At 29.8% G+C, this 17,336-nt stretch overlaps 1 protein-coding gene across 1 annotated transcript; it reads left to right on the top strand.

Moving 5' to 3' along the window:
* Window positions 1-7,538: 7,538 nt before the first annotated feature.
* On the top strand, window positions 7,539-10,036 carry LOC124823743 (3-ketoacyl-CoA synthase 11-like). Its single transcript, XM_047296038.2, has 2 exons — window positions 7,539-8,453; window positions 9,040-10,036. The coding sequence occupies exons 1-2, from the start codon at window positions 7,683-7,685 to the stop codon at window positions 9,820-9,822; spliced, it is 1,554 nt and encodes a 517-aa protein (XP_047151994.1). The 5' UTR covers window positions 7,539-7,682; the 3' UTR covers window positions 9,823-10,036.
* Window positions 10,037-17,336: the final 7,300 nt, after the last annotated feature.

Here is a 17,336-nt window from a genome sequence, read left to right as displayed (position 1 = left end):
TTTTTTTCATTGCCAGGTCTCTTCATTATTCCTTTCTCGTAATCCCCTCTTCTTCGTACTCTTGTTTGGTGAAGCTAGAAAACATAAAAGATGAGCTTAAATTTACTAAATTAGGATGTGTTACGGTATTCATGATATGTATATTGTCATTGGGGGTGGCAAAGTGTAATGAATTAAATTTTGTCAAGGAATTTTCAAAACCTAAACTTATTCTAACTTTATAAAACATAATTTTGGTAATGAAATAGTAGCCTCTGATAAATAAGACCAAATATTTAAAAGCATCATTAGAAAGAAACCAACAAAGTAGACACATACTCACTTAAGAAACTCTTTCTAGAAGGATAGTACAATTAATTAGCATAATTAATTTATTGTTGCACCATAACAACTCATGACTAATTGATGTTATATTGTTCTTTCAAAATTGTTGTCTTGCTTCCCTCAAATCTCTAAAAATGATGGTGTCATCAATGTGTATGTGAAATATCCTTTTCATAAAATCAAAATCTCATGCATATTCTTACTAATGATTGTAGTGAAAGTTGTTTGCAACTTTTCTTCAACTCCAAGTACTTTTTTGGTTTTGCTTATTTCCAAAATCCCTAAGACAACAATGCTTAGACATAAACATTTTAATTTGAAATTATCGTCTGCACTCTCCATACACAATAAATCTTTCACTCCCAAATTTTTTAAGAACATATTACCTGTACCACAGTTATAGTTTTACCCTTTTAAATTCTTTTAGGAAGAGTCCTTCAATACCTTATTGAAATTTATCGATGAATTGAACTTCCCAAGGACATTATCCAAATAAAAAACTTACCAATAGAGGTAACATCTCATTCTTATCCTCTTTAATGTCATTATTGTTGGATGGATAAAAATAATATCTTTTGAAAATATTTAATTAAAACACACTAAGTTTGTATTTCATTTTTCTATTTATCTTTTCTTATACTTTTATAATAGAATTTTGTGAGGTTTAGTTTGCATTTTTGTTGTATTTAAAGTTAAAAGACATGAGAGAGGAGTTTGTGCGATGTAAAATTTTTCACATTATAATAATATTTAGTTGGTTGTCAATAGATAATAATGGTCATATGTTTTTCTTTGGCTGTGGAGTTTCTATGTTATATTTTTATATTTATTGTTTTTATATTATTTCTCGTAGTGTTATTCTCTAGTGATGTTTTCATGACATTTTTTTTTCATTAGTCATTTATGTTAATGGGGCTTTTAAATTCTAAAAAATGTTATTTTTTGGGTGTTGCTCCCTCCACCACCACACCTTTCCCTCCACCTCCCCAATTTATTTTAATTTCAATTATATCTTCAGATTAAAATTTTTTACTTTTACTATTTTAATTTATTTCAAACCTAGTTCTCCTACTTTACTCATGTACTCAATCTTTCCATCTCTCATTTTCGTTTAATAATTTGTCTTTCCTTTTACTCTGCAACCCAATCTGTCTTCTCCTTTTCACTTCTCCTCCTCCGTTTCTTTCTTCTTCAATTTCTTTACATTATTAAAATACATTAAAAATATATTCAAAAATAATAAATCAAAACATTTAAATTAAATTATTAAAATATTTCCAAAATAAAGAATAAACTAATAAAAGAAACCCTAAAATAAAAAGCGTAACTTTTAAACGGAGGTGACATCCTTCAACGGATGTCAACATATGTCAACATCCGTTTAAGGAAAAACGGATGTCGACATCCGTTTTACCTTAAACGGATGTTGACATGTGTTGAAGGATTTTGACATCCGTTGAAGGATTTTGACATCCGTTGAATGATGCCTTAAAGGTTACGTTTTTTATTTTAGGATTTTATTTGAAGGTTTATTTGAATACGCACCTTGAGGAAGCAACACACTGCACCACTCCACACACTGCACCACGAGAGGGAGACTGCTTGATAATTCTTTCCACCACCACCAACCTTTGCAACTTGTAAAAGAAAGAAAGGAAGAAATATAATGTTAAAATGAAAAAAAAATATTTTACTCATGTACGGGGACACTAGAATAGGTTATTAATGGAATATGTTGTGAATGGGTAAAATTAAAAAATAATCCTAAAAATAAAATTTTACTTAGGGGCAAAATAGTAAATGGGAGGTGGAGGGAGAAAGGTGTGGTGGTGGAGGGAGCAACACCCTTATTTTTTTTAGTGGTGTCAAAACGGATTATCTGGTTCAGCCCACCATGGATTGACCACTTAATGAGCTAATTCAATCTAGCTCACTTATTAATAAGTTGAAAAAATTCAAATACGGTTCGTCTCATCACAGGTTGGTGGGGTTAAACGAGTTGATTTACTCACTCACATATTTACAAGTTTTTTTTCTAAATAAAAAATTATAATTTTGTGTAATTTAAATCTAAATAAATTTCACTCTAAAATGATGTTAAATTCCAAAAACAACTCAAAATAAAAAAATTAATATACAACTCAAATTTAATCCAAAAACAAAGTCAAATAGCGAAAAAATAAGTTTCTAATATTAGTCATTTTTATGTCACTTGTCTATTTATAAGATTAGAGTTTTGAATGGATAAATTTATAATATTTTACTCTCTTAGAAACATCTTCTTTATCCCCATTTACAATACAATAAAAAAAAAGTGTTAACAAATAATATTGAAACACAAAGAATAAATAGTTAAATTAAACTAGGTGGTTTGGTGAGCCAACCTCGCTCATCACGGGTTCAACCCAGGTAAGTCGGGTTCTAAGTGGGTCGAGTTGAAAATTAATCCATATAAAAAAAATAACATTTTTTTTCAAACCCAACCTAGCTCGAATCCATGGTGGGTTAAGTTGGTCCGTGAGTTCTAACCCATTTTGACAACACTATTTTTTTCTATAGTTTAATTTTTTTCTTTTGATCAAACCTTCCATTCTGTTGAAAATTCAAGTGAATCTAAGTATCATTTGAGTAAAAGAGAAAAGAAATTGAGCATCATAAGGGAAAACCTTATAAAGATTAAATTAGAAATTATGTCAATCTCTTATATGTGGGTTGAACTCATGTCTCAATATTGATGTTGTGTCTTTTCAATTATTTTTCCTAAAAAAAACTATCACATAAAATAAACAATAATAATAAGGACAAAAATCACAAACTTGTTATTTTACTCTTATTTAATGTTGGAAGTTCTACATCGATTAAAAATAAGGTCAATTTACAGGAGTAGGTGCAAATCTCACCTTATAAACTGGTTTTGTAAGATCGAGTTAGATTTAAAATTCACTTCTTAAGATGATGTGAGAATCATGAATTAAAGTCTATCATAACAAAAAATATTATTATTAGTTAGATTTATTGTTTCATTCACTATTATGCTATAAACTGGTTTTGTAAGACCGAGTTAGATTTAAAATTCACTTCTTAAGATGATCTGAGAATCATGAATTAAAGTATATCATAACAAAAAATACGATTATTAGTTAGATTTATTGTTTCATTCACTATTATGCTATAAACTGGTTTTATAAGGTCGAGTTAGGTTTAAAATTTACTTCTTAGTATAATATGATAATCATGAATTAAATTCTATCATAACAATTTATTATTAGTTAGATTTATTGTTTCACTCACTTGTTAGTGTACCAATGTTGAAGAAACTTTTATTTTTATTAAGAAACTATTTTACTCTTACATGACATAAACTCTTACCTAAGAAGAAGTTACAATTATCAAAGATATATAAGAAAAAAAATCATAAACTTATTTCATTAATATGATTGATGGAACACAATAATATTATATATGCGTAAACCCTTTATAATTTTGTCTAGAGTTGTGAAAACGGGTCACCCGGCTCGGCCTACCACAGGTTGGCTCACTGGCTCACTTAATTACAATTTTTTTTAAATAAAAAAATTACAAACTTTCTATAATTCAAATCTAAAAAAAAATTCACCCCAAATTTCACTCCCAAGATAAGTGTTTAATTAATTTTGAAATTAAGGAACTTAAATAATTTTTTCAAGCAAAAACAAAATAATAAATATTTTTTTATAAAATTAAAATTAAATTTTAATAAAATAAAATTAGGTAGGAGGGTTGGTGGGCCAATCCAGTCCACCACAGGTTCAACCCGCATGAACCATGTTGAAATCTGACTCGCATAAAAAAATACAATTTTTTCAAATCCAATTCGATCCAAACTTGTATTGTATCGGATTGGCCCGCGGATTGTGATATTTTTACCATTCTAATTTTGTCAGACGTTTAATGATAAACATGGTAAAACAGCCATGAAACAACTACTACACGAACGTTAAAAAAGCTATTAAATTAAAATATTCCATTTGCATGGAAAATGAAAACTTGCGTGAGTGGTTTGTTGAAGTTTTGATCCAATTGACAAAGATTAGGCGAATGAAGACGAAAAGGAAAAGAGAGGAGAGGAAGAAACATTGAAGTTTGGAAAATGTGAAGAAACCGATTTAGCATTAAATTGCAGTAGCAGTAGTACTTTGGAACTTAAAAAAATAAAGCATATGATATGATGGGATGGGAAAGTGCAATTAGAGAAATGATGGTAGGTTGTTTCGTGAGGCATAATTCTCGTCTACCATTGCCGACTCCCAATAGAAACACCGAATAATCTTATGCCCAAAATTACCCATTTACTTGTACAATTTTAAAACCAAAGAAGATTGTGGTTCACATGGGACTGCGATTGCGAAGCAAAGGTCAAAGTGCGGGGTGTTTGGTTTGGTGGGAAGTTGTGGCATTTAATTTGAAAGAGGAATAGTTAGTTATGGAAGAAGCTGTCCAAACACGGAATAGCGTAAGCAGTGACTGACTTTGAACTTCAAGTCAACTCCTTGAGACGCTGAGTCAGACCTTTATTTCACGCTTTCATTTATTCTTATTTTCAACCTCCCTCACCCATTCATACTTATCATAATTGCGCCATTATTTTTTTAACTTCTCTTTGAATTTTTCTGCGACCGTCAAAGAAAAAAAAATTAAATATATTTTTATCCCTTAATTTTTTATTTTAAATTGATTTGATTTAGTTTTCTAATTTTACATCCACTTCATTGTTGTAGAGATTATAACAAGAGTCATTATCCACCGTTACTGATGTTAGCAAGAGTGATTATCAACCAATAATGATTATCAACCGATAATTAAAACAACTGACTGTCAACAACCATTGAATTATACAATTCATTGTTATCTTTCATTATTATTATAGACTAGCAATTTTTGTTAACAACATACGATTGAAATAATAGCATAAGTAGTGAGACATAATATGAATGTTTTCAACTACATTTGCAAATTAGACAATCTCCATATTCACGATAAAACACAAGGTTGTTTTGAGCTAAGATTAATGTTTTGAACCTAAACAAAATTGAATAAGTAATTGAGTCGATTTCATTGAGTGTGAGACCTACGAGAAGATACAAACATATGTTAGTTAATATATGTATAAAAAAATATACATAAGCCACTGTCATTAATGCTTTTATATATCACAGTGAAAGCTTGAAAATAACAATGGGATCATATTAATTAAGCTGATAGCAGTACATAGAAGCTGAGATGTCTGATATCATTAAATGGTACAGATGAGAGATGATTCCTCAATGATTTTATAGCATTTTAATGACAAACACAAACCCTACTGATGATTATAATAGTAAGAGGCAAAAATGGAGTTCAATAATGGAATAAATTAAATACAAATGCCCATTTTCAAATTTATTTGGCTTTAAATGTTGATTAATAAAACAAAAACTTGGCACTATTGTGCACCATAATCTTCTAGTTTTTTGTTCTCACTACATTACATATACTAATTCTTTTCATTGTAAATATAAAAAGTGTAGTTTATATACTTTAACTAATATTAAAATATTTATTTTATAACTATTTATTCTAAAAATGGCAGACTAAAATGTTATTCGTAATTAATCATGTATAAGTTTTATCTAGATATAAAATAAAACGAAATAAACAGCTAAAAGAAGTGAGACTCGTACTTTTCTTAACCTTTTAATACTTTGTCTCCCGTCTTCTTTAAGAATTATTTTCACTTTAAAATAATCATGTAAGGGCATATTAGTGGCATCCATTTTTACATATTAGTACTTTTAAAATTTTATATCTAAAATTTTTTAGAAATAAAAAAAATGAAAATTTTACTTATTATAATGAGTTTCACTAATGATTTTATAGTTTCTAGTCAATTTTAACTAAAATAGCATGCAAAATTGTGGTACAAGGTTTTTGTAATCTTAAAGTGTTGATTTTATTTCTCTAAGAGAACTAGTATGCATTTGTATATGCGAAGTTGAATCCCTAATGAAAAAGATCGTTCTTCATTATGTTTGATTTTTTTTTCTTTTTATAACCTCGTTGTGATGATCAACGTGAAATTTTGATGACACAAAAAAAAGCATCTAGATTATAAAGCTCCTCTTAAATGTAAATAGAAAAAAAAATCTTTTTAAGTATGAGATTTTTATTTTGATTCAGGTTTAAATTTTAGAATTATAAAAAAATTATATTAATAAAATGAAAAATTTCTTGTCAATGTTATATTAATACCTATATGACATCATTTTTGTATTTTATTTATTTTAAATATATGAAATTAATAAAAATTGACACTACAAACGTTTGAGTTTTTGTCCAATACTATTCTTATAGTTTTTAATATTTAATTTAAATTTATTATAAACAAATAATTATTAAACTAAAATAGTTTTGTTGTCTTTTTTATTTATTTGTATTTAAAGTTTAATGTACACCATCTTCTATACTAATTGTGTTAGTTTTCAAAAGAAGAAATAAATTACTTCTGTTAGGTTAGAAAAGAAGTTTATGCACTAATTCATTCCAATTAAACTAATTAAGATAAAAAAAAATTGTGAAATTTCACATCATTTTGAAGTGATATAATACAGATTTTCTATTAGTACACACTATTTTTTTTTTTCAAAATATACTTTGAAATATAATAATTTATTTTGTAGACAAATTACACAATCTTTAAACTATTTAATTTTTGAAGATTTGGTTACATGAGTGAAAGGGAGAAGACATATCGAAATATAGTTCATAATTTTGAATTATAATACAAGGAGAGGCGGCGCGCGTTGTTTAAATGCATGAAAGTGTTTTATATTGTGTGTGAAAAGTGAAAAGGAAAAAGAAAGAAATACTAAAGTGAAAGAAAGAAAGGAGACGTATAAAGATAATTTATTTGTTTGTTTATCGTTCACCAATCAATAACGTGTGATTTTGACCGAAAAAGAAGACCGTTTACCAATCTACAGTAGTAGGACTCCATTAACACGCATGCATGTGGGTGGTATGCCAGTGTTCTACCCGTTTCTCTGAATCAATCAGAAAAGTGGCAAAAGCAGCAATAAAAAGGAAAAGACAAGGCTAAAAAACACGTACAACTCTCAACCCAGTTGGCTTATTCAATGCCCCCTCATGTAACAATTAAAAGTTCGTTGGGGTAGTTGTATCCACTATCCTCCCCCTTCCCCTCTTCCCTCTCTCCTCACACCCTTTAAAATCCTTCCATCTTTCATCATTTTCCAACCATTCATCTTCCTCCTCTTTTCTTCTCATTCTAACACTCTTGTTTACTTTCTGCACTTCCATTCTTTCTTTTCTTCCTCCAACTCATGGCAGATCAAACCCGGGATTCAGGAACCGTTTCCGTTGAAGCTTCACGAGAAAGAAGGAATAAGCTTCCCAACTTTCTGCTATCTGTCAGACTTAAGTATGTCAAGCTTGGCTACCACTATGTAATCTCCAATGCTATGTACCTTTTGCTCATTCCCTTTATTGGGGTGGCTTCTGCTCATCTGTCAACTTTCTCTTACCAAGATGTTGCTCAACTATGGGAAAACCTAAAGTTCGATCTTGTCTCGGTCACTCTATGTTCTAGTCTGATAGTGTTCCTTGTTACCTTTTACTTCATGAGCCGTCCAAGAGGTGTTTACTTGGTGGACTTTGCCTGTTACAAACCAGAGCCGGACTGCACCTGCACAAGGGAGACTTTCATGGACCGGTCTGTGAAAACCGGGGTGTTTTCAGAGGAGAATTTGGCCTTTCAGAAGAAAATACTTGAGAGGTCTGGTTTGGGGCAGAAGACATACTTGCCTCCGGCAATCTTGAGTCTCCCACCAAACCCGTGTATGGCCGAAGCAAGGAAAGAAGCGGAGCAAGTAATGTTTGGAGCTATTGACCAGCTTCTGGCAAAAACTGGGGTTAAGGCAAAGGATATTGGAATTTTGGTGGTGAATTGTAGCTTGTTCAACCCCACACCATCTCTCTCTGCAATGATTGTGAACCACTACAAGTTGAGAGGGAATATCCAAAGTTATAATCTTGGTGGCATGGGTTGCAGCGCTGGCCTTATCTCCATAGACCTTGCCAAGCAGCTCCTCCAGGTTTGTTTGCACTTCAAGAAAATCTTCCCTTCCTTAATCTCACGATCGACCTGTTATGCTCATGATTATTATTAAGCTATCACTTCATATCTGTTCGAGTTTTGACTGTCTACCATGCATGCCTATGTGGTCTATATCTTCATGTAGCAAAATTAAAAATAAAAAGGAGCAAATTATTTATGTAACAGTGTGTTCAATAAAAACACCAGGTGGGACCACAAGTAGGGGAAATGTTTCTTGTGGCAATTGTTGCCCCAGTTGTCCACATGTCCAGTTGGTCTTGCTCATTGTCAATTTTGGTGGCAGATTTGTTAGGTCATCTATTTTGCCATCCAATTTAATTAATAGGGTCCGAGCAATCCAATAGAAATAGACCCTTTTGGATGTTCTTACATCTCTTAACAGTCAACAGTTGTACACCGGCACTATTGGGGGAAATGAAACTTAATCTCAAGTTAACACTCAGTTGTCATTACAATGACTGGGTCAAATTAATTTTTATTGGTGGTTTTGTACATGTGAATTCTTTTTTTCTTTACTCGGGATAAATTTAATAAACTAATATTAAGTTCTTTTGTGATTACAGGTTCATCCAAATTCTTATGCCTTAGTGGTAAGCATGGAGAATATCACTCTGAACTGGTATTTTGGCAACAACCGCTCAATGCTTGTTTCAAATTGTCTCTTCAGAATGGGTGGAGCAGCTGTCCTTCTCTCCAACAGGTCTTCTGATCGCAGAAGAGCCAAATACCAATTGATCCACACAGTGCGTACTCATAAGGGTGCAGATGACAAATGCTACGGTTGCGTTTTCCAAGAAGAGGATGAGAAGAAAACAATCGGTGTGGCACTCTCCAAGGACTTAATGGCTGTTGCTGGAGAAGCACTGAAGACCAATATCACAACACTTGGGCCATTAGTACTTCCGATGTCAGAGCAGCTCTTGTTTTTCGCAACTTTGGTGGCTAGAAAAGTGTTCAAGATGAAGATAAAGCCCTACATCCCTGACTTTAAGCTAGCTTTTGAGCACTTTTGCATCCATGCTGGAGGAAGAGCAGTGTTGGATGAGTTGGAGAAGAATCTGGAGCTCAGTGATTGGCACATGGAGCCTTCAAGAATGACTCTCAACAGGTTTGGTAACACTTCTAGCAGCTCCTTGTGGTATGAACTGGCCTACACCGAAGCTAAAGGGAGGATCAGAAAAGGTGACAGGACTTGGCAGATAGCATTTGGCTCTGGCTTCAAGTGCAACAGTGCTGTGTGGCGTGCATTGAGGACCATTAATCCTGCCAAGGAGAAAAATCCTTGGATGGATGAGATTCACGACTTTCCTGTTCATGTGCCTAAAGTGGCAACCATTGGTTCCTAGCTTGAACCTCTTACTTTTTTTTTCGCAGAAAATTTAATTATTTCATATTTTCATAGTTAATCTTAGGAGGTGTGCAAATTAGAAGAGAAGATTCATTCCACCAGATTTTCTGCTTTCGCAGTTTCTTTGATCTTGTTCTAGTGTGTTGAAATTGTAAGAGTGTGCATACAGTTATATTGTCCAATGAAACATTTTACACATTTTTTTCATGAAATGTATAACTTCTTCAGAATGAAAAATGAAAACTTCATAAGGTTTAAGTTTTCATCATTGCTAAACCTCGATACTCATGCACTTGACCAGGAAAAACCAACTGCTAAATAGAATTATTTTGTAATGATACGTGAAAATATATATTTACTGTAAAATAAAAGAAAATAATATATATTTATTATTTATTTCAAGTCAAGAAGAAAATATATACACAAAAAATTAAAGCAAATAAGAAATAAAATTCATATATATATTAGTAAAATATTCAGTCTTAGTCTTACATCATAATAATAAAATAATGAATAAAATCGAAATATTCAATTCAACTTTCGTAGACGTTTTAGAATGCCCATTCGTGAGTTTTGAAGAAGCAATTCCTTCATTCAGAATTGTCAGTGTCAGTGTCTTTGATGAATGTCTGAACAGTCATTATCTTATTCACAATTTAAATTTCAAATTCCACGCTGACTCTATCTATACCAGATTAACATTTTTTAGTTCTTCATTTTTCGGCTTTATTTCTTCTCATTCTACAATTTTTCAACTTTTTTTTTCTTCTCCCTCTACAAGTTTCCACCTTTTTGTGGGCTATTCTTCTTTTTTTTTTTCCTTTTCAGCACAAGAGTTTTGGATGATTCTATTTCTCCCACAGTTATTGTAAAGAGATAACGAAGAAGATAACAAATGAAACAACAATAAATAAGATGGGAAGTAATTCAACTTTCTTTTAGAATGATCCATACTTTTATATTAAAATGGGTCCCAAAGAACAATATATACTGCGAGAGATAAAACAAACCTCTGTGAATATGTCATATAAAATGTATCCTTTAGTGCCTGGTTTAAAACCTAAGAAAACAACTTTAGTGACACGTTTATCCAATAACAAGTCTCAATTGTATGTTTCTTACATTTCTCACAATACTTGTTTTTGTTGCTCAATTTTCCAAGATTGTTGTTCTTGGTTGCCCCAACAGGTAACTCCTTATTATTTTGGGACTTATGAGGATCATTGGATTGAATAGCAAAAGCTACAAAATTTTGAGAAGATGACTGAGAGGGGACAGAAATGAACTCACGCACATGATGTAGAATCATGGAGAAAGTCTTCGCAATCGATTGGATCCAAGATCATAACTAGAGAGTGGACTTATAAATAGTCATCATTTAATCCACAAAGAAATTTGATAACTCAATCATCTTTTCGTTCTTTCTACAGCTGGGAAAGAATACCGCAAGAACAAATTATGGGGAATGTGCAGAGGAGAACACAACGATGTAATTCCAGATGTAATTCCATCACCTTGTTTGCAATACTAGATTTGATCTTGAAGATCGGCTACTCAGAAAATTTTCAGCATGAGAGAATCGTTCTTTCAAGTCTTTCCATATGTCAAAAGGCATTATCTATCCACATCACAAACTGTTTGATAGTTGGTCTATGTGTTAACCATGATATCACCACACGATTACACCGCCGCCAAGCAAAGGATTGATGGAACAAAGAATAAGAAAGATATGTTTGAGCTTCTTATTAATCAACTCAAGTTTAGAAGAGTACAAGAGAATAACTTTATAGACCTATGTATTAGAAACAAATAACAGAAAGGGAGACTAAAAACTGATAACTAACACAAACAGTTTTCTTAACTAACATGTATATCTATCTCTAATACATTTTGATAAAATATTTATTTAAATCATAATCAAGTATTAAATCCAATATGGTATACTTAATTAAAAATTATATTAAAGTTACAACATAATTATATTTATTTCTATCCCAAGTCTTATATTGCTTAGCCTTAGAAGTAGAGACAGTTTAAATTTATATCTTGGATTAAAAGATGTCTTTGATCTATACTGTTTGAAAGATGATTGTTTAAAAGACCTTATACTTTTAGTAGAAGTTGAATAGAAGAAGTTTAGATTGAAATTTAGTCCACAATCCATTAATTAATGTCTAACTGAAGAATGTTTCAATTAAAGTTAAGTTCATAAAACCTTGTTCAATCAATGATGTTTCAATTGATATTACATTGAGATTGAAATGGTAATGTTCGATTTTAAAGTTACACTAAAGATATATTTCAATTGAAATTGTTGTTGTCTTAGTTAAAATTGGGTAGATAATATTTAAAAATTGATACTAACCTAATGGCGTTTATGATGATTAAGTTGATGATGACTTTAATTAAACTGAACTTTTATATAATTGAAAATTAATCAATTATACTTGGTTTGAGATCATACAAATAATTATACGACAAAATATATATATATATATATATATATATATATATATATATATATATATATATATATATATATTATATAAAAGACATCTAACCAAGGCTTATAAACAAGAAAAAAAAATGTCCACTCCCAGTCATAGGTCATTCATAAATTTATTGGTTGAAATTGAATAAAACAAACTCAACTGAAAGAAAAATAAAATCTATGCTGATCAAAACTTCATTTATTAAAATTGATTAAAAAAATTCAAACCAAATCCATCATATATGTCTTCCCCAAAACTATGTATTAGAATAATTTTCAATTGTTTAAAATCCAACTAAATATATAATTCTTATCGAAGTAATTTGATTGAATTTAAAATATAAAAAAAAACGATGCTTAGTAAACTATATAACATCTTGATATAATTCTTTTTTTTAGTTGAAATTGTTAAGTTCTGTGAAAGGGTATAATTTTTTAAAAAATATTAATCTAATTTATTTTTGGGGTTTTGTCATTAAGTAGAAAGTAATTATTTAATAATCAGAATGAATTCTTAAAGAAAAAACAATTATGAGGAACTCTCATTTCAATAATTTTTTTAAATATGCTTTAAGCACTTATAATATGTTTAATTCTAATCTACAAAAAATATATATATTTTTTTTCAGAATTATAACATTTTTTTAACTATTTATATACGTATTAACCGTGGTTATTTAGTCTTAAAATAAACTGGAACATAGTAATTAAAATGATGACGAATATTTTAAATCAAAAAAATTAAATTATTTTTAATTATATAATTTAGTTAAATAATTATTTATTATTTTATACCAATGATTATTACATATGATTTTTCTAATATATTATTAAATTTAACTTTTTACTGTTTTTTTATCCAATGAGTTATTTTATTACACTTTTTTTTTAATTACGTACACACTTGTACTTTATTTGTCTTTTTGTGTATAAAAGCATAATTTTTATGAGTTATATTATAACAAGTCAAAATTAATAAATTAAAATTATAAAATAATATATACAGAAATCATTTTACTAAAATTAACTATAAAAATATAACTAATTTATATTCTTTTATTAAAATCCATAACGTTTAAAAGTAAACTATCCAATTTTAAAATAATAATATTTTAAAAGTAATAAAAATCTTAACCATAATATTATATAAATTTAAAAAATTTGTCCAAGATTTCACATCTATTCATTATAAGAAGATTTTATAATATATAATATATGAAAAATCCATTATAATATATGTAACATTCACTTTATATTTTATATTTTGTAAGAGTGAATTAGACATAACACTCACTTTTTTTTTATTTGAATATTAAAGTCATAAATTTGAATATGTTCTAATGAATTTTATAATATATAAATTGATACAAATCTTACTTTATAAGTTAGTTTTTAAGAATGAGTTATCTTTCTGTAACAAAATATGTCAATCACTTTATATAAATAGATATAAACACAAAAGTAAATACATTTGTGTGTTATATTTTTACTAAGTTATGTTTGATATATATTATAACAATTTTTAACTTTCAAAATGTATATATTTCAACATAAAGAGAAGAAAGAGTGTTAAAAATTTTACATCAACTACAAATAAAATTGTTTCATATATATATATAAACCTCACTTTATTTTATAACTTAAAATCTATTTCTTAATCAAATATACTAATTACTTTATTTAAATGAGCGTAAACACGTAAATGTGTTTGCATGTATCAAGTTAAATTTTATATATATTATAACACTTTTCAATGTTGTATTTCTCTCTTACTTATTTTGTGCTAAAAAAATTATGAATCTACATTAGAAAATTTCAATAAATGAATAAAAACTACAACTCCAAAACTTCAATTCATGAGTAAAATAGTTTAAAAACAATATTTTTAATAATAAAATCAAATAGTAACAAATAGAAGTAATAACATTAAAAATTACTAATTTCATAAATTAGTTTGTTACTTCATTGGAGGATCATCATTCTAACCTCACTAATTTTTCAATAAATTCTATATAAAAGTATGAAAATTATAAATAAATATAATTTACTAGACCAGTGTAGGAGCAAAGCTTAGTTGTACCATTTGAATTTACAATAGAAAAATCTGTAGTGCAAGCTCTCAAAATTTGTCTTTCCAATCTCAGAAAATAAAAAAGAAACCAGACATATAAATAAAACATAGAAAGCGAGCAACTACTTTACAATTCTCTTTAATAAATTATTTGCAGTTACATCTAATTAAAATATCATTAAAAGATACTACCACTATTTATTTTGAGTATACTAATACAGTTATAAAATAAATAAATAAAAATGTTTTGAAAAAAATAGATAAAAAAGAATATGTCCTGCTATCTACTTTTATAAATAAAACAATCTAATTATTTTAATTTAAAATATGAGTGTAAAAGATATTTAAACACGAAACTTCAATTAAAATTAATTTTTAAAATAAAATTTATATTTATTTATAAATTTATCTTATTTTTAATTAATTAGATACAAGGGTCTCTAGTTTTTGGGAGAAATAAAAGTAATTTGTGAATTAATAAGTTTATCCTAATATTAATGGAAAAATATGTTTTGACAAAAAAAGCATTCATATTATATTAATGATAATGGTAAAATATTATAAAAAAAGAAATTTTTGTATTTACAAAAAGATGAAAGGTATCAAAGAGTAGTGAAAAATGAAAAAAATTTGTTGTATTTGTAAGTATTTGTGTGAGATAGTAATAAAGTATAAGGTTTAATAATTTTCGAGGTCTTAACTTTTCTGAAAAGTTTCAATTAGGTTTTCAGTTGTTTTTTTTAGTTGGATTTTTTTTTCATAAAATTAAAACAATTAGGTTTTAACTATGTTTATACATAACTAATGTAACATCCCAAAATACAGTAATCACCATAATTTAGAATTAATTACAATTAACGGTTAAAACATGCAGTCTTACACTAATAATAAAATTTCCAAAACGAACGTGCTTAAGTACAAAGATAAAATACCATACAGCAGTATTTCAAATTCTAAAGACGAACGGTTTTACAAACTTTAACCGAACGTCCAAACAGCTAAACAGAAACACTAAAGACTACAACTAAACGAGCGCTCTAGGGCTCGGCTTTAACCTCTACTTCGACCAGATTGGCGTCCTCCAAATTTTCTTCTTCCAGAGTTTCTTCAAGCAACGCCTCTCCGTCTGCTCACATCCACACGGATGATCATTGCATAGACAAGACGGACGTACACGGACGAACGACAACACAAGGAAATAACACAGGGTAAGCTTATTGAATTTAATTCACAAGTAATTCATACAAATAGCATATTAACATTCATAAAATATCACAACACATATAATCAGTTCGAACTCTCATAAGACAGACCGTCCGGACTGTATGAATCCATGTATCTACAGGCGTTCGTGCACCCGGGTGATGTGATAACTGAAAACACTCAACAGCTGCCACCCGAGGTTAGCCCTATCAGTCCAAAGTACTCATTAGGACTAGGACCTCCTGCCATTCCCACACATGACCTACTCCCCTCTACTTGAGGACGAGCACTCACGGAACATCAGGATGAACTGTCATCAGCAGATTTACCACGGTCATACTACACAACTTCTCATATTCCAAACATAGAGACGTTCCTCCTTGGAATGCTCGTTCAAATTCCATAATCATAGATTCATCTCTTATACTGTTCGCACATTATAACATTTCCTCTAAATCACATTCTCATTCTTAGTTCCACTTTCATAAAAAGACGAGCGTTTAGCCCCATTCATAATGAGGACGAACGTTATCATGATACCGAGAGATACTCATTTCTGAAAGAAAGAAAACGAACGTCTTTCCAAGGACGGACGTCATGACCACTTGAATCAGTTAAATGAACTGATTCTAGAACGATTCAACTGATACTTAGAAGAATTTAAATTCAAGGACTTTAGATCAAATCCAAATGAATAAAGACATCGCAAGGCGTTTAGATATTGATAACGGATACGAATTTATAAAAGATGTTAACCGCCAGTCAATGACCGAACGCGGTAATAGATATTTATTTACTGTTTGGACGAACGCTATTTTCATACGTTTGGTAAGCAAGTGTAAGGACGAGCGTTCGGTATAAGACCGAGCGCTACTCATGACGAATACTTTGGGTCGAGACCCATCGCTGAGGCGGGATATTAATAGAAAGGGAAATTTATAAGGTAATAATAGTGAAGAGAATTATTTAGGAATGACTAAGTATATAAGATCGTATTTTTCTAAGTTTCTCATTTTCTCGCATAACACTCAGAGCACCTACGTTTGGCCGAACGCTCAAACGTAAGACTAATATAAGAGAGCGTTCGTCCTAACTCAGTATTCTTTCCAAATGAAAGAATCCTGTTTTCAAGGAAAGTACAAAATACCGAACGGTCAAAGACCGTTCAATAACGGACGTTCATTTTCATAGCATTTCATATTTCAAATTTCACTTTCAGTAAACTCATTTTTTCAGTATAAACCTTCATGCATTTAATTACTCATATCATAGCTCATTTCATAAATTTCACATATCATCTCATCATCCAGATCATACATCAAATATTAATCATACAGATTTCATACTTCATAATTTCACATACTTTATACAGCACAACACATACACATGAATTAAACTTAATAAGCTTCCCTTACCTGGATCAGTAGTGAACGAACGTCCTAACTTGAAAATTCTGAATTCGCCCAACTATCACTTCTATCCTCAGATCACTCAACTCTTGCGAACTAAAACCATTTACAGAATCAAAATTTGATTCAGACAAAGAGAATGCAGGTAACCAGGTTTGGTTTTGCATGAAACCTAATAATGAACGATTAAGGGACGAACTTACCAGATTCAAAATTCTAACTTGTTCGGTTTGATGGAAAGCTTATGACGTCTGGATCACCTCTACGGTCTCTGAAATTGGATCGGAGAAGAAGAAAGTGAGTTACGGTAGAGAGAAGATGGAGGTTCTAGAGAGAAG

This window comes from Vigna umbellata, chromosome 8 (genome assembly GCF_029865625.1).
Source record: "Vigna umbellata cultivar VRB3 chromosome 8, Vumbellata_1.0, whole genome shotgun sequence".
Taxonomy (NCBI): Eukaryota; Viridiplantae; Streptophyta; class Magnoliopsida; order Fabales; family Fabaceae; genus Vigna; species Vigna umbellata.
This window is presented reverse-complemented; position numbering and strand designations above follow the sequence as displayed.

Excerpts from the sequence above, each read along its gene's own strand:
- LOC124823743 (XM_047296038.2), top strand. The coding sequence starts at position 7,683 with ATGGCAGATCAAACCCGGGATTCAGGAACCGTTTCCGTTGAAGCTTCA. Across the intron at positions 8,454-9,039 it reads TTGCCAAGCAGCTCCTCCAG|GTTCATCCAAATTCTTATGC; the intron begins GTTTGTTTGCAC and ends TTGTGATTACAG.